Raw genomic sequence first — 16,351 nt, 5'->3', positions numbered from 1 at the left:
GCCCTCAAGTTGCTCAAGCGAGCCATGGAAACGAACTCTCTCTGAAGCATCTCACATCTGTTAGATTGAATTATGGGACTGCCTAACAGGAAAAACCGAAACACGTGTTAAAGCATCCATCACATTACCCTAACCAAAGTATGCCTCTAAGCTTTTACCTTGCCCGGGTATGAACTCCTTCCCCGCCCTGATTGACCTATCTAACCCCTGATTCCCTCCCCTAAATATACACAGCAAGAAACTAGCAAGCTCCCTTCAAATACACATTTTAAAAAAGCCCGCTCAAGGCTTCTTATACCCAACCTCCTCCAACGCCTCCTCGAGCGCCTTCAGCGCCTTATCAACATCCCCGCGCTCCGCATCCAGCGCGCTAACACCCATGTGCCCGAACCGGATATACTTGCTGGCGATCTCCTTGTGGATGCCGCCGGCGAAGACAACGCCCTTCTTAGCGAGGATGGGCAGAATCTGCGCGGGCTGGATGCCTTCAGGCATGTAGATAGCGGTCATGCCGTGGGCCTGCTCGGCAGGGTTGGGCGCGACCTGCTTGAGGCCGAGCTCGGCGATGCGAGACTTGATGCGGTCTGACGTCGCCTTGTGGCCGGCGAAGCGCTCCTCCAGCGGCCGGGCCAGGATCTGGCTCAGGGCGGTGTGCAGGGCACGGATGAGTTGGGGCGAGGGCGTCGCGAAGTAGGAGGGCTTCTTGGCCTCGTAGTTTTGCATGACTGCGGACACGTTTATTAGTAGGCTGGATACCTAAGGCGGGGATAAGACGGCGGAGACTTACTCGGAGTCCAGTTCTTCATGGAAGCGAAGTAAGCAGCGACAGGAGCCTTGCGGTTCTGGAAGGCCTTCATAGCACGACCACTGAAGATGGAGATGGACAAGCCGGCAGGGCACCCAATGGCCTTCTGGCTGGCAGTGACGACGGCATCAAGATCCCATTCATCAAAGCGGATCTCCTCACAGCCCACGCTGCATACACCATCCACAACGACCAGCGTCTCAGGTGAGACCCTGCGCACAAGAGCAGCCACCTCCTTAATATCGCTCAGCACACCCGTCGAGGTGTCAACATGGGTGATGGTAATAGCCTTGTAGCGCTTCTCGCCCAGGGCCTTCTCGATCTCAGGCAGGGTCGGCCTGGTACCGACGGGGGCCTTGAGCTCGGTGACATTGGCGCCGTAGACACGCAGGCAGTCAGCGAAGCCGTCGCTGAAGTAGCCGGTGCCTAGCACCAGCACGTCCTCACCAGGCTCAATCAGGTTGGCGGCGACCAGGTCCCAGCCCAGCGTGCCCGAGCCGGAGAGGATGAAGGGCTGGGCGGCGGGGTCCGAAGTCTGGAAGAGCTTGCGCAGCATCGTCAGCGCCTCGCCGAATACGGCCACGAAGCCCGGGCCGACGTGGCTCTCGCTGGAGGGGAGGGGGATCAGCATTCATGGCTCGATTGAGCAAAAAAAAATAAATAAATAAAATTGAACAGAATTTCTAAGACATACCTGTAGTGGCTCATGCTTTGCAGGACGGCATCGTCAAACTCGATGGGCCCAGGAATGAGCAGGGTGGCGTGCGGGGGCTGCGACGAGGGCATTTTGGGCGATTCGAGATTGCTGGAAGAGGTTGAAGTCGACAGAGTGCGTGATTGCCTCTTGGGGAGCAGCGTCGTGTCAATGATGTCGGGAAGACGCTCAACAGTCCAAGGAGTATTGATCGGATAGACGGGGGCAAGGTGACGGGATATGAGAGAGAGGCGCAGACCTGGTGCTGGAGAGGAAGCGGGGGAGGGGCTGGGGACGTCGTAGCGGTAGTCACTGTGGTACCGCCGGTACTGGAGGTACCCGTAGCGGTCGTGCGGGTGTGGATGCGGGTTTCCAGCTCCAGTTATCGGGAATCTCTCGTTCGCCGGATCCTGCTGGCGGGGCATGGGGGACAGCGACCCCATCAGTCGTCTGAACACCGACAGTGAGCGCCGACCGCACGCGAGCCTGGAGACCTCGGGTAGCATGAGCGACTCCCCACGAAAGATCCTTCAGGAGAAAGGTAAGGGTATAAGGGGGGGGGTTAGAGGGGGGAGGGAACGCGGCGCGCGGGACGAAATGTAAATTGCAGACGCGGGCGTTCCAAATTCGCGTATGGTTGGCGAGTACAGTTTATTTGTGTCACCCTGGCTGAGTCCCTCGGCGCGCGCAATTCCAGCGGTTCGATGCTCGAATAGTGTCCAGGTTTTCCTCTGAAAGTCTCTGACGGCCGGGCTCCCAACACTAACAGTCTGGATCCTGCAATGGATTCCACGATTCCACAGTGAGACAGCGATTACACAAGTATCAGAGCGTATCAAGTTGCATCAAAGACAGGTTAACGCGGTCACCAAAATAGATTTAAGGGGAACCCGATGATAGGATGCGCCAGACTCGGTATTAGTACGTAGCTGGTGCCAGCAGACAGCGGGGCTTGCGAAGGACTAGGGAATGTCCACCGAAAGCCCCTGGCCAGGTTTGGTCTCTGGGGTAAGGAATTCAGTCCAATCACCGCACTGCTCTCACGCTGTCGGCGAGCTGTGGAAATTTCCATGTCTGTTAAATACTTGTTTTCTTGGAGAGTCGGCGCGCGTTTGCGATGACGTTGCCAAGCTGATATGGCTGTCCATAGCCCTTGTCTGTCCCAGCCGAATCTCATCACATGTGTCCTTCTATTTTGTCGCAGCCGACGCCCTGCTCGGTCCGCGCGGCCGACTTGCTTGCTCCGTGACATCCCGGCTCTGCCGAGCGCGGCAGCGAGATGCCGAAATTATCCCGCCTAACAAACTCTACAACGCGAAGGTTCTTCATTCATTGATCATGGCCTTGTTCCTTCTTTTCTTTTCTTTTTTTATCTAAAAATCAATTGTAGTTAGGCTGTGAGTGCAGCAGTTCAGCCGATTTGACTCCTGTTATGAGCCCAGCCTTCGCACTTCCTTGGTCCTGCTTCTCATGAGTCATGAGAAGCAGGAGCAAATCACCAAAAATCAAAAACATACAACACGGGGAATTCCCCAGTCGTCTCCGGCCTGAGTACTAACCCCGCCCTTGCTGGTTTATCTAAGGGAGAGCAGACGGGATCCCGAGTTGTCCAGCAGGTATGGTCGTATGTGCCAGGTGAGGGCATTCGTAGCGTCTACATGGCCGCTGATGAGAGCAGTATAGCACAGAAGCAAATGAGATGTGAAAACGGATCGTGAGAGGTAATGAATGTTTTCATCCGTATGTTTCTGTAGTTGAATAGTTAGCCTACTTGAATGCATTCATTAGTCTGCTGATCGCAATGCAATTGCAACAGATAGCTTGAAACGAATGACGAATACTTCATCAGTGTTCATATTGCGAGAAGATGAGGCGAATCCCAGTTGGGGTTGTTTAAATCACAACTTACCCTCTAAAAACCCTAACCCTTAACTACATCACCCCTGGCTCCCCCGCAAGCTCCAAGCCCCTGTCAGCGGCAGCGGCGCAGCCACAGCTCCAAGCATGCCGCTGATTGACCAACCTCATCGCATCTCAACATCAACACCCCGCCATACGTTATATAAAACGCTGCTTGCAGACGCCTGCCTCCGACACCCCGCAGTTCGATTTCCATAGCAAATTCCCGACTTTACCAACCTCCAGCGAGCACCCGCCGACCCTTGTTCGGCCGTCCGAGCCATCCTCCCATCCTCATTGTCACCTCCAACTTCTCTCAGGAACCCTCTTGGCCTGACCACCCCAAGAGCTACCCAGCTCTCCCACCTTCGCAATGGCCTTCCTAATCCTAGTGATCGGCAATCTGCACATACCCGACCGTGCGCTCGACATTCCCCCTAAGGTATGCCCGCCCTGCCCCTGCCAACTACCCTCAACCCTCTCTCTCACCTTCTCCTATCTCCCCCCCCCCCCGATGGGACCCCTTCTCAAGGATTGCGTACCTGACTGGCATCTTTAATCCCCAGTTCAAAAAACTCCTCTCCCCCGGCAAAATCTCCCAAACCCTCTGCCTCGGCAACCTGACCGACCGCGCAACCTACGACTACCTGCGGAGTATCTCGCCCGACCTGAAGATCGTCCGCGGCCGCATGGACGTGGAAGCGACCTCTCTGCCTCTTATGCAAGTGGTCACGCACGGGTCGTTGCGTATCGGGTTTCTGGAGGGCTTCACGCTGGTGAGCGAGGAACCCGATGTGCTCTTGGCCGAGGCAAATAAGCTGGACGTGGACGTGCTGTGCTGGGCAGGGGGCAGCCATCGGTTTGAGTGCTTCGAGTATATGGATAAGTTTTTTGTGAATCCGGGGAGTGCGACAGGAGCGTTTACGACAGATTGGCTGGCCGAGGGGGAGGAAGTAGTGCCGAGTTTTTGTTTGATGGACGTATGTTGCCCTTACTGTGTGGATGGTTTAACCTGAAAGGGAGTGTGCTGACAGTACTTGACGCAGGTCCAAGGAATTTCCCTGACGTTATACGTATACCAGCTCAGGAAAGACGAGAACGGGACGGAGAATGTGGCAGTCGAGAAGGTGACGTACACCAAGCCGGTTGAGCCGACAGGAGCATCATGAGGGGTGCGTGGCTGGAGAGGGGGTATAGCGTTACGTTTCGAGGAAACTCTGTTTTCCCATACAAAATCTTTGGCCGATGGACGATGGAGTGGCCGGAACTCACGAGAAGCTGCTGATATGGATGGACATGACTTAATGAATAATAGGGATACAGGCAGCCCCCTCGCGAGCAAGACATGGCTGCGGGGCACAGCGTCGCTTTTCGATTATGAAGGATTATCTAGCGCGACGATCGGCATGGCGAGGCTACAGAGCTGACTACCTACTCATCAGAGGGGGGAGGAGGGGGGGTGGGGAGGAAGAGATTATTTAGAGGTTTTGTCTGGTCAATATAACCCAAAAGACGTCAGGGTGTGCAGGGAACACACTGACTGGCGGTGCTTTCAGCAGAATTGCTTCGTTGACGAGCCTTCTAGAGGTACCCCATGAAAACCAGGGATTGATACGGATGGTTTCATCATCTACAGTAGCAGGGCAACGGTAGGAGATACGGTTTATACCCAGTTACTAGCGACATTAACATCCTCAAGAACGCGTTTTGGCTCACGTTTCCTTTCTTTCTTTCTTTTTTTTTTTCCTATTTTCAGTCTACTACGCTTGCGGACAAACCGAGCTCCAGTCATCAGTACAGTAATGTCATCCCAAAGAAATAAAACAAAACCCCAAGAGTCAACGCCATCCCCCATGCCAATGCTTACAACCCCAGTCATGACCCTCCAAAACGTCCGTAAAGCTTGAGGTAACACCAGAGAACAAAACAATCCCAAAAGTCCAAACACACTCAAAGCATCATACTCCTCCTCCTCATTCCCACCCTCCCCGCGACACTCCCCGTACTCTCCACACTCCCAGCCGACCCAAGCGAACTAGCGCTAGTATCCGCTTCATCAGGCCCCTCTTCCCCCTTATCATCTTCTTCCACCAACCCAAAGAAACTCCCCGACGTCTTCTTAGGCACCAGCATGCTCTGCCTCTTTCTCGCCACTGCCTTCTTTGCCGCTGTCTGCTTTTGCTCGGTGCTATCGTCGTCGTCATCTTGAAGGATCTCGCGTAACGCCGCGGCGGCGGCCATGGAAGATTTGCGGGCTGCGCGAGAGCGGGCTGGGGCTGGGGCTTGAATGGGGGCTGCTGGTTCGGGGGCTGGAGAGGAGGCGGTGAAGTCGTAGGGGTCATGAGAGGGAACGTCGTTGGCTGGGGAGTTGTCGGGGTGAAGCTTATCGGGGACAGCGGCCTTAGTCCGATTGGTGGCAGTCGCAGATGCGTTTGCTGATGATGAAAGGGAGGAATCGGCTTCCGGCTTTTCGGCAGCGACTGCGAGAGATTCGCGCGCTGAAGACCTCTTCTTTCGTTCGGTTGTAACAGTGCTTGGCAACACGCCCTCCTCGACAACGATACTCCTCTTCTGATCCTGCCCCCTCCTCCTCCTCCTCCTCCTCCTCCTCCTTTCCTCCTCCTCCTCCTCCTCCCCCTTCTCCTCCTGGTCCTTCTTCCCCTTCTCCTTCTTCGCTAACGGACTCAAACTCGTCTGCCTGCGACTCCCCGAACTAGTCTTGACGCTCTTCTCATGGCTCGCACCCGCCTTGCTGCTCGTCGCGCTGCCTGGGTCACTGGACTTAGCTTTCGTCAAGGAAGTAGGCATGATCTCGTCCAGCTTGCCCGTGAGGATCGCGCGGTGTACAAACTTGCCCTCGCCAGAGACAGCATCGAACAGCTCCTTGGTCGGACGGCGCATTTTGTCGCGCAGGTTGGGCTCGGCATAGCTGATAGGGATGCGAGCGCGACGTGTCGGGCGGGAGGTCTCGCCTGTGGAGGAGATGTCAGCTGGGGGAGGGGTGTCGTTCGAGGTGTTAACAGTCTTATTCCTCCTCGACGAATCAACACGGTTATTATTGGGTGTCGACGGCGAACTCGGGGCCGTATCAGTATCGACAGTAACTGTGGCGACGGCCGGAGGCTCAGACACAGCTGGCGGGATATCAACCTCGGCAGACGCATCATCAGCCTTAACCGCGAAGCCTGCTCGAGCCCGCTTGACCGGCTCCTTCTTGCTGTCGGCCAAGGCCTTGGCGGCAGCTTTTCGGGGCGTGGTCAAGTCGTCATTGGTGCTCTTCACAGCCAGTGGCATCCTCACGGTCCCATTATTGTCCCTGATGCTCCTACGCTTGTTGGCACGTGTCGACGCCTTGTCCTTGTCCTTCTCCACGAGGACCGATTTCTCCTTTCCGGTGCTGGTCGCGACGTAGATGAGGTTCTCGTTCTCATCGGCAAAACTTCCTCTTCGTGCCGGCTCTAACGGTGGGCAGGGTTGGGGTTTGCGCTGATGATTGCTTGGTTGGGCTCATGGTATCCTTCTGCGGGGTCGCGGCTATGAGCTCGGTCTCGGCAACATCCTCCATAGGTTCAGGACTTCCCATAGGCTTTCTGTCATAGTCGAGTTTAGGTGGTGATGGGGGGACTGTGTCTCTTTAGGACTCTCGTGAGCAGGCGACATGACCATCGGGCTCGAGGGAACATTATCGTCCTCGGCTGCATCATCCTCCTCGGCAAAGCGGGACACAGGCGGTGGGCCGATATCAGGCGACCCTTCGACATCTTCTGCTGCAGCGCACAATGCGAGAATTTCCTCGCTACTATCAAGAGGTCAGCATGTCCCAGAGCGTAGTAGAGAACCCTAAATCACGTACTTCATAGTAGCCCGTGGGTAGGGCTTATTCTCAAAGATCGGAGGGAATCGTCCCTCCGCCTCAGCCAAGGCCTCCTCCTCCTCCGAAGTGCGCCGCCTGCGCTGCGGCGGACTCCTCAGCAAACTCCTCTGGGGCTGCCGTTCAAGGGCTCGTCTCTTGGGCGCCGGCTCGACACCAAGGCTGCTGATCAGGGAAGAGAACTCGGCCAGCTGGGCCTCGAGCTTCGCCTTGACCTCGAGGGCGTGGTCGGCTATCCTTTGTGCGGTATTTTCCTCGAGCTTCTTTTCTAGGCGGACAATCTGGGCGCGTAGCTCGAGGTTTTCGGACAGCAAACGGGCGCAGTCATTTTCCAGGCGGCGGATCTTCTGTGACTGATCGGAATTGATCCTGGCAATGTCGCGGTTTTGACGCAAGAACTTCCTCCGGACTGTGAAAGGTCAGAATCTGTCGATAGACGCGATACGGCAATGGACATACGGATTTCAAGGCTGTTATCTGTGGACGCGGACTGCTCGTTGAGACGCGCCATTTCGCATGATCGCAGACGGGGTCGACGGCTACAAATCGGGTATCGAGGTTATGGAATCGATGCTGAGACGCGTCGATGCGTCTCCGTAATTGCCGGCGGCGAGGCCGAGGGGCAATGTGGTGTGGTTTGGGTCGACGAGTGCGTGTTGATGAGGAGCAAAATGAGAAGGGCGGAGACGCGAGTTCCCAAGGTGCGTCGCTGTCACCTCTGCATTGTTTACTTGACTGCCGAAAACGGATTAGCGCAGGTGCCAGCTGGTGGAGGAACGTTCGTGCAGCCGCCAAGCGGTGGGGCCGAGGGGTTCTCGCTCACAGGCCCCAAGAGTCCACTCATGATAGGCCTGAAGATCAGGACAGTTTCACTCATCAGCATCTCGCAACGCTAAATTCACTTCAAAATCAGACACCATGTCCGGCTTTTCCTCTAGACCTCTGTCAACACACCTCAGACAACCGTCTCTCGCGCCTCCTCAAGGCCAGTCGCCGGCTCTGCTGGCGCGGGTTAACGAGAAGAAGGCTGAGCTCGAGAACCTGAAGGAGCTTCGCGATCTCAGCGCAGCTGTTGCTGCCCAGATGGAGGCACTTGAGCAGAAGCTCTCTACTCTCTCTAGCGGGACTGAGGGTGTGTATATATCCCCTCCTAGCTCAAAGTGCTAGAGACCTCGTGCTAACCATCTCAGCCATTGCCACGGTGTTGGCTAATTGGCATAATGTGCTACGCGCCATCAGCATGGCATCGGGTATGCCTTCCCCTATGCTCGTGCGAGAAAGTGATGCTAATCGCGGCAATAGCCAAGATTCCCGAACCAAAGGAGGAAACTGAGGAGAACACGGTTCCTCTTCCCCAGACTCTGGTCCGGATTCCCACCGAGCACGCTCCTGCTCTCCAGGCCCACGCGGAGGGGGCGACGGAGGAAGAGTCGGGGCGAGGATGATGATCGTGATCGATCCGACTTACCTAGTAGAGGCTCCGTCATGCCTTATGGGCGCCAAGACCTACCTAGCAACAGTGCAGGGCAGAGACACTGAGCACGCTGTTACCCTCTTATGAGTCATCCAGTATGCATACGGGTAACTTTGGTGAGAACGTGTCAGCGGGTGAGCGCTATTGTGCCACACCGTCCGATCTCATCAGCCACATCGTGGAGTGCGGACCAAACCGATGGGACGCTTGCCAGGTTTGCCAGCCCATGTTTGTTCCGGACGACACTCCCTACGGAAGTTGGACAGGCCAATCGGCAATTCAGATCGAGAAACAGGCGCTCGGGGAAGGGCGTCGTGGGCGTTGCACATAAAACTCATAAATGGAAGAGTGGGGCTGGGTATGGTAAGGACGCGGCTTCAGGTTGGCCAACCTGAAGGAGCGGAGCCGGAAGAGTGCAGCAGGAGGGTAAGACGGCGACAGGATTCGCAGGGAATCGCAGGAGTTCGCGGAAGCTGCGGTGGTAGCCGTACGAGGCTGTGACTTTCCTGTGAGGGGAAAAGTAAACAAAAGCGTGGAATAAAGCCAGCTGGGAGAGTCTGCCAGCTCTCGTACAACAGCAGATTTGTTTCCCACACTCTTCTATCCCATGTCTGCTAAGTGCTAACTGACATTCTTTGGGCCTGGTGCTGCCATCGAAAAGCATTCTTTGACAAATTCGGCATCTCAGCATCCGTAACAGACAGCCTTCCCCTGGCGCTGAAGCGCCACCTTATCCCGTTATCGCGGCGATCAAACACTACGCATCCTAGCACGTGCATTGATCTCCCGATTAAGCCCTGCTTAAGCACTGCGACGCGCAAATTACACAGTACGTCGCGTTGGCCCCGCGGTGTCCCCGCGATGAGCCCCCTGGCCGGTTGCTTCTTGGGATCGTCTTGGCCTAGCTAACAGCTCTCGGCGTTTCAAGCCAGCATATTAAGGGACCATGGCAACCACCACAAAGCCCCGAGCGGGCAGCACTATCAAAAAGAAGTCTGCTGCAACTGCAACCGCAACTGCATTGAATGAACTGCCTTTGAGCAACATACAGAATAAGCAGCAGCAGCAGCAGCAGCAGCAGCAGCAGCGCCAGGTCAGCATCGACTCTCTGACCCGCGATCTCGACAACTTCCACATCCGCTGTGTCAGTGCCGGCGATAAAGAAAACCTTAGCAAGCCCCTCTCGGCATCACCCGGACACACGGCGAACCCCGCGGTTGCATCTACAGCTCCCCAGGTCATACCATCCGTTCGCACGTGCGGCCTTACTCGTGAAGCCGACGAGTCGGATACCTCAGGTAAGAATGAGCGACTTTTTCTTTTCTTTCCGTCGCATTCCAGGGTAAGATTGAATACTGAACAGCAAACACAGACGACTTCGAGACCAACAACACACTTGCACGCGCCAGCCAGCACTTGCCCAGCAACCAAGAGCAACTCGCGAAGCACCAGGCAGGTCAGTTTGAATGGTTGCTCTCCATTCCCGTCGACAACGAGAAGTTGGCCAATGTGCGCGGTCTGGTCGACGACTCCCACGATGACGACGACGCAGACCCGCGCCGATTGGGCGAACAGAAGAGGATCATTTTCGGCTGCAATCTGCTGCGTCGCGGATCAGAGTCGAGCGGCGCTCAGCCTGCGCAGTGCCAGACTGACGGAGGAGCTAACGTGTACACGTTGATAGCCACTCGTCTTGACGGAGAGGAAGACGACACGACTACCATGCCCGAGCTTACACCCGTGGAGGAGCCCGTGGTCGAGGCTCTGCAGTCTGAAGTGAATGGGGATGTGGAAGTGAATGTCAAGGAGGCTAAGAGCCACGAGCAAATCTTTGACTCTCACCCGTCGACTCCAGTGTCCAAGATCGAAGCTGCGATCGACGCCGTCGATAGGCTCGAGGAACAGATCGAGCAGCTGACGCTGGAAACCCAACCCAAGTCGGCGACAGCGAAGACCAACGGAATGACCACCAAGTCGACCCCGATCAAGCGCGCCACCTCAGTCAAGGTTGCCTCGACCAGCAAGAGTGCCATCGACCGCAAGTCTGCCATGACCCCGACGCGCGAACAGCTGCAGGATAATGGCAAGCCTTCCACACCTACACCGGGTACTACTGCTCGCAAGGTGCCGCGGCCGGCCAGCCTCAACCCGCCCAAGCCCCTGGCCAAGTCTAGCAAACCGCCGACGATACCATCGTTCGAGCTGCCCGGCGAGGCAGTCGCTCGCCGGCTGAAGGAGCAGCGCGAGGCGCGGCTGTCACAGCAAATCTCTCCCGAACAGGCTGCGTCCGTCGCGGCCGACGCCGCGAAAACCGCATCGCCCTCGTCCTCCTCCTCGTCGCTGCTCTCGCGCGAGCCCAAGTTTAAGTCGAGCAAGCCGCCGACACGGCCGACGTTCGAGCTGCCGGGCGAGGCCATATCACGGAGGAAGCGCGAGCAACACGAAGCGAAGCTGAGAGCGGAGGAGGAAGAGATGCGTCGGCGGCGGGAGTTCAAGGCACGGCCCATGCCCCGCGCTAGTATCATTGGCACGCCGAGCACATTGCCGCGGGATACGGTCGCTAGCCTGGCGAGGATTAATAAGCAGCGGCAGGCCCAGGCCCAGGCTGAGCCCAACAAGGAGGAGGAGAGCGGGATGACAGGAATGAAGAAGAGGCATTCGATCGCGGTTTTGGGGGCTTCATCATCATCTCAGACGGTGACGAGGGGACGGACGAATACTAATGCCTCGCAGCTCTCGCAGGCCGGGGCGACTACCGCTACGACCACCAACAGCAGTCGTGCGACGTCGGCTTCTGGGAGTGTCAGGGATCGTCGTGCTAGCACCGCGGCGAGTACTGTCAGCAATGGGAGCGTAGAGAACGGTCTGCTACAGCACCCGAGGGACAGCAAAGAGGCGGTGGCGGCTGCGAGGAAGGAGGCTGCTGAACGCAGCAGGATGATGAGTCGGCTTTGGGCGGAGAAGAGGAAGGCTAAGGAAGGGGCGGTTAATGGTCAAGCTAATGGCGTGAAGGTTTGATGGCCTTGGTCCATGGTATGGCTTGGTCGGGTGGGTTGGGGGGGGGGGGGAGGGGAGGTTGTTAAGTTGTGGTTTGATCAGAGAGAGTGTGTACGATCGTATGGGATAGTTGTATGTGCTGCTGGTGAATGGTCTATACCCGAGGTAGCTGAGTTGGGATAAGGACAGTAAGGGGAGTCGGGTTTGCATTGATGAGGGTATGGCTTGGCATGTTACCCTGGTAGGGATACTGTTCTTGTGTTATGGGAATGTGTTGGGTTTGATTGTTTGGGAGTTTGTGTCCGTTTTATGCTGTTATTGTTACCTACCTTGCTTTAGTCTATGATTAGGATTGATTCTTAACTTCTGCTTTACTTGAACTGAGTACGGCTATGGCTGGGAAGTCTTAGTCGGAATTGAATTGTTTTTATTACTTGACTGAAGTAATTACCCTGAGATGACTGCTGCCCTACTTTACATTTTGAAACTAAATTTTTCTCAAGCTTCCCTATCACAAGACTTGAGGGGAGGAAGAAAGGGGAGAGGGGGGAGGGGGGGGGTAAGGAGGGAGGAAAGGTGTGTTATGTAGGATGGCCTTGGCTCGCTGTACGCCTAATATTCAGCCTTACTTACCATCACGCATACTTCTCTCGTCCCAACCGTGAATCTTCGACTTATTTGTATACTCGTTTGGTTTGCATGGGGTGTCTCCTGTCTTGAATACACATGAATACACATTTGAAGCAAGGTGGATTTCCCAACCTTGCCTATCGCCAAAACCACATAGGCAATAACAGCAGGGGTTTATAATTTGACGTAACTAATGGTTTAGAATCAGCCTTACCGTCATGCGTAGGTGGTTATCGACAAGCTCTCCGAATATTAGGCTTTGCCCAGCAGATTTGCGCCCGCTTGGAGTCTAGGGTATGATCGGGAGGAAGGGAGAAGGATGGAAGGATTTCTTGGTTGGCGAGGCGCACCGGGAGCTTTGCCCCCTGATGTGTTAAGGTTCCCATCAAGCACAGCTTTATGCCTTGAAACCGTGTGATGGAATGTTGCATGGAGTGTTCGGATTGTCATCACCACTCCATACCAAGGGCTGCCTGAGAACCATGCACTTAGTGATGAACTTGGCAGCCCTGTGGAATAGGTACTGCATTGCAGATGTGACTGAGCTGGCGTGTGGGGGAGAGAGAGAGAGAGAGAGAGAGAGAGAGAGAGAGCAGCAGCAACTCAAAAGTGGGAGATCCACAGATGGGATATAAGATGCCGTGCTTGCTGCTGTACCTGCGTCCCTTGGATGCAGTGCATCGTTCCTGTCTCTGATTGTTGGGGTTTGTTTGGGTTTTCCCCCTGCAAGGAATTGTCGTCAGGTTGGTCGCCCTGGGAACAACCTTCGGTCCTTCATAACAAAACGACTTCATTCCTGGAATTGCTACCACCAAGATCTACTTCTACAGCACCCCGGGAACTACTCCGTAATCAACCTTCACGCAAATCTCTACTCACCTTACAATCTTTGCAGCGGGTATCGTTAGCCAGCTAGCGCAGCAATTCCCGTCAGCGGTTTTTGCTTTTACGACTCAATTCGATATGACAAGCTACACCCTACAGGCTACATGCAGAAAGTAGACTGTAACAGCGGCAGATCATAACCGAGCACCGCAACAACCGTACCATCATCGACGGCCGAGAATCGAGAACCAACCTGGAAGAATCGGCCACCACCACAGCACGATCCAAATTTCCCCCAAAAATCCCTGCCAAGCCAAGCCAAAATAAAAAAAAAGGAAGCTCCCCGGTTGATCACCCCGCACGTGTTGTGGAGTATTACGCGCGCCGAGACGCCTGAGTGGAACACCGCGACGCAAGGACCTAGGTCTAGGTGCGCCCCAAGCTCCAACGGTGGAGAGCTCACCTCACAAACAGCCACAGAAGCTTGGAAGCTCAGCTTGCGCTTGCTGCATTGCCGATCCTCAACCCCGCCAATCGCTGCGCTCATAGGTCATCAGCCGAAAAAAAAAATAAATAAATAAAGAAATAAATCGGCTCCAGGCTCGATGGCGGGCCGCGTCTGCTACTGGCCCCAAGTATTAAACCGGCGACAGCGCCGTCTGGGGTTTACTCTGTGGTTGTTTGGACTGGTTGCTTTTTTGGTACGCCTGTACTTTGCGTGCGACTGGACGTCATATGGTGATGGTTCTCTTGCACTGGGTGCAGGTTGGTTTGGTATAGGGACAGGGTCAGGGTCAGGGTCAGGAACAGGAACAGGGACAGGGACAAAACCAGAAGTGCCGCTGAGCCAGGATCAGACGACTGCTGAGCTTGGGGAAGGACAGGGGGAGAAGCACGAGGCTGAGCCTGTGACGCAAGAGGGGGTCGAAGTCGAGGATATATATTTCGGGGATATGACGGAGATTTTAAGCCAGCGAGCTACAGCTTCGACTACGACCACAACATTCGCTGGACCTGCACCAACGCCGGCTGAGAAACTCCCTAACGGCTCATCAACCACAATGGCTGCGCAAACCCCCGCTGGCCCCCAGTCAAGGCCGTACGTCGTGCTGCCCCAGGGCACTTACATCGGCATTACCGTGCCACAGTCCTACAAGTACCCCAAGGCCTTCGAGGCATTCCGCGGCATTCCTTATGCGCAAGATACTTCTGGTCAAAACCGTTTTCGCCCGCCGCAGCCACTTCCTAAGTCCTCTCAGACCTTCGATGCGCGTTTCTGGGGCCCGGTCTGCCCCTCGGGCGGCGTGCTCCGCCCCAACATGAGCGAGAACTGTTTGAATCTCAACGTCTACCGCCCCGCGGGTATTGTGGTCGACCGCAAGGGCTTTGCTGCAGACGGGAAGCATCCTCGTCTGCCAGTCGCTGTATATATTCACGGTGGTGCCTTCAATTGGGGTCATGGAGGCGAGAGAAACATGGGCAGCTTCATCTCGTGGAACGAACAGCCTATGATCTCGGTCGTGTTCAACTATCGCATCGGCGCGCTGGGCTTCTTGCCGTCCAACGTGACGGAGCGCGAGGGGTTGTTGAACCTGGGCTTGCGCGACCAGCAAATGCTGCTGGAGTGGGTACAGGAGAATATCGAGGCTTTCGGGGGCGATCCGAATAATGTCACGATTATTGGTCTCAGTGCAGGTGCACACTCCATTGGTCATCACATCATGCACTACGCTCGCACGAAGAAGCCGGCGCCCTTCCACAAGGCGATCCTCGAGTCTGGAGCTACGACTGCTCGTGCAGTGCTCTACCCGAACCATCCCCGCCACGAGACACAATTCCGCGAGTTCCTGGCCGCTGCCGGAGCCTCTCACGTCCCCGAGGCCGAGCTCTTCCCCTACCTCCGCAATCTCCCCCTCGAAACCATCATGCGCGCCTCCAACTCCGTCTGGAACAAATACACCGCCAGCGTGACCTGGCCCTTCCAGCCCGTCATTGACGGCCCCAACCCTCACGCCTACTCTCGCCATCTACCATCTGCCCGCGACCTAACCATCCCCGTAATCCCCGACCTCCCCATCGCCTCCTGGCTCGCCGCCTCCCACCTCCGCATCCCCATCATAACGGGCTACAACACCAACGAAGGCACAAACTTCATTCCGCAGCACGCCGATACCCCGGCCGATTTTCGCAACTTTTTCAAGACCCTCATTCCCTCGCTCACCGAAGCCGATCTGGCGGAGCTGGATCGGTTGTACCCCGATCCCGTCGCACACCCAGCTACGAGTCCGTATGTGAAGGTGCCCAAGGGGTTCGGACGGCAATGGGCCAGGCTGGATGCGGCGTATTCGCATTATGCGTATATCTGTCCGGTGTTGCAGACGGCGCATTTCATGACGCTGGCGGGGGTCGAAAATGTGTATGTGTATAGGTATGCGGCGGTTTCCGGGTTGGGGTATGCGAATCACGGGGATGAGGCGGCGGTGGTGAGTCATGATGTCGATGCAATTGGGCGGTGGGCTGGCGTCGTGAAGATAGCGGACGAAATGTGCTCGAGGTGGGGAAGGTTTGTGGTGAGCGAGACGGGGGATGTCAATAGGGGCATTAAGGATTTGAATTGGCCTAAGTTTGTGTCCCCTTTTTCTGAAAAGGAGGGGGCAGGGCAGCTACTGGTGTTTGGAGAGGGGAATAATGAGAGGGCTGGGGGGAAGAGTATGGGTGTACCGGTGCAGGTGAGGACGCTGACTGAGTTGGAGAAGCAGGCGTGCAAGTTTTGGTGGGAGAGGGTTTGGTTGAGTGAGGGCATGGGGGTGCCTAGGGGAGGGGGGGGAAGGCGAGGTTATGACTATATGGTCGGAGCAGCTTGTCGCCTCCGGTTTTACCTCCTTGGTACCGCTACCCGGGAGAGAATGGATGGAGAGGAGAGTTGGGATTGTGGCGACAGGATGAGAAGACTTGGCTTCGCCAATACGAGACGAAGGAACACGGCTACGGATATGGGGCTGTTGGGCAGGTCTCGTTGTTAGGGGAGGATGACTCGCCCCCGCAAAGACCTCGTCAGGTCTTTGTCCTCTTACGGCTACGATCAAAGTCATGCGTTCTCTGCGGAATACTGTTGACACTGCTGGGATGTGTCTTAGTTGTTTTTTTTTTTTTTTT

General features: G+C 55.9%; 6 protein-coding genes across 6 annotated transcripts; 4 read left to right on the top strand and 2 right to left on the bottom strand.

Moving 5' to 3' along the window:
• Window positions 1-282: 282 nt before the first annotated feature.
• On the bottom strand, window positions 283-1,924 carry CTHT_0002380 (putative pyridoxal phosphate binding protein; the record flags this gene model as incomplete). Its single annotated transcript, XM_006690723.1, has 3 exons — window positions 283-725; window positions 788-1,413; window positions 1,500-1,924. 3 exons carry the CDS (start codon window positions 1,922-1,924, stop codon window positions 283-285), a joined length of 1,494 nt encoding a protein of 497 aa, XP_006690786.1.
• Window positions 1,925-3,771: 1,847 nt separating this feature from the next.
• CTHT_0002370 (putative vacuolar protein sorting-associated protein) lies at window positions 3,772-4,567 on the top strand (the record flags this gene model as incomplete). The annotated part of the gene is made up of 3 exons (XM_006690722.1): window positions 3,772-3,840; window positions 3,965-4,378; window positions 4,445-4,567. The coding sequence occupies 3 exons, from the start codon at window positions 3,772-3,774 to the stop codon at window positions 4,565-4,567; spliced, it is 606 nt and encodes a 201-aa protein (XP_006690785.1).
• A 781-nt stretch (window positions 4,568-5,348) lies between these two features.
• CTHT_0002360 (uncharacterized protein) lies at window positions 5,349-7,780 on the bottom strand (the record flags this gene model as incomplete). Its single annotated transcript, XM_006690721.1, has 4 exons — window positions 5,349-6,884; window positions 7,062-7,197; window positions 7,252-7,678; window positions 7,729-7,780. The coding sequence occupies 4 exons, from the start codon at window positions 7,778-7,780 to the stop codon at window positions 5,349-5,351; spliced, it is 2,151 nt and encodes a 716-aa protein (XP_006690784.1).
• A 407-nt stretch (window positions 7,781-8,187) lies between these two features.
• Window positions 8,188-8,714, top strand: CTHT_0002350 (uncharacterized protein; the record flags this gene model as incomplete). Its single annotated transcript, XM_006690720.1, has 3 exons — window positions 8,188-8,401; window positions 8,460-8,519; window positions 8,572-8,714. The coding sequence occupies 3 exons, from the start codon at window positions 8,188-8,190 to the stop codon at window positions 8,712-8,714; spliced, it is 417 nt and encodes a 138-aa protein (XP_006690783.1).
• Window positions 8,715-9,689: 975 nt separating this feature from the next.
• CTHT_0002340 (uncharacterized protein) lies at window positions 9,690-11,761 on the top strand (the record flags this gene model as incomplete). Its single annotated transcript, XM_006690719.1, has 2 exons — window positions 9,690-10,041; window positions 10,116-11,761. 2 exons carry the CDS (start codon window positions 9,690-9,692, stop codon window positions 11,759-11,761), a joined length of 1,998 nt encoding a protein of 665 aa, XP_006690782.1.
• Window positions 11,762-14,256: 2,495 nt separating this feature from the next.
• On the top strand, window positions 14,257-16,218 carry CTHT_0002330 (uncharacterized protein; the record flags this gene model as incomplete). Its single annotated transcript, XM_006690718.1, has 1 exon — window positions 14,257-16,218. The coding sequence occupies one exon, from the start codon at window positions 14,257-14,259 to the stop codon at window positions 16,216-16,218; it is 1,962 nt and encodes a 653-aa protein (XP_006690781.1).
• Between the last annotated feature and the right edge of the window lie 133 nt (window positions 16,219-16,351).

The sequence above is a fragment of the Thermochaetoides thermophila genome (assembly GCF_000221225.1).
Source record: "Thermochaetoides thermophila DSM 1495 unplaced genomic scaffold scf7180000011806, whole genome shotgun sequence".
Classification (NCBI taxonomy): domain Eukaryota; kingdom Fungi; phylum Ascomycota; class Sordariomycetes; order Sordariales; family Chaetomiaceae; genus Thermochaetoides; species Thermochaetoides thermophila.
This window is presented reverse-complemented; position numbering and strand designations above follow the sequence as displayed.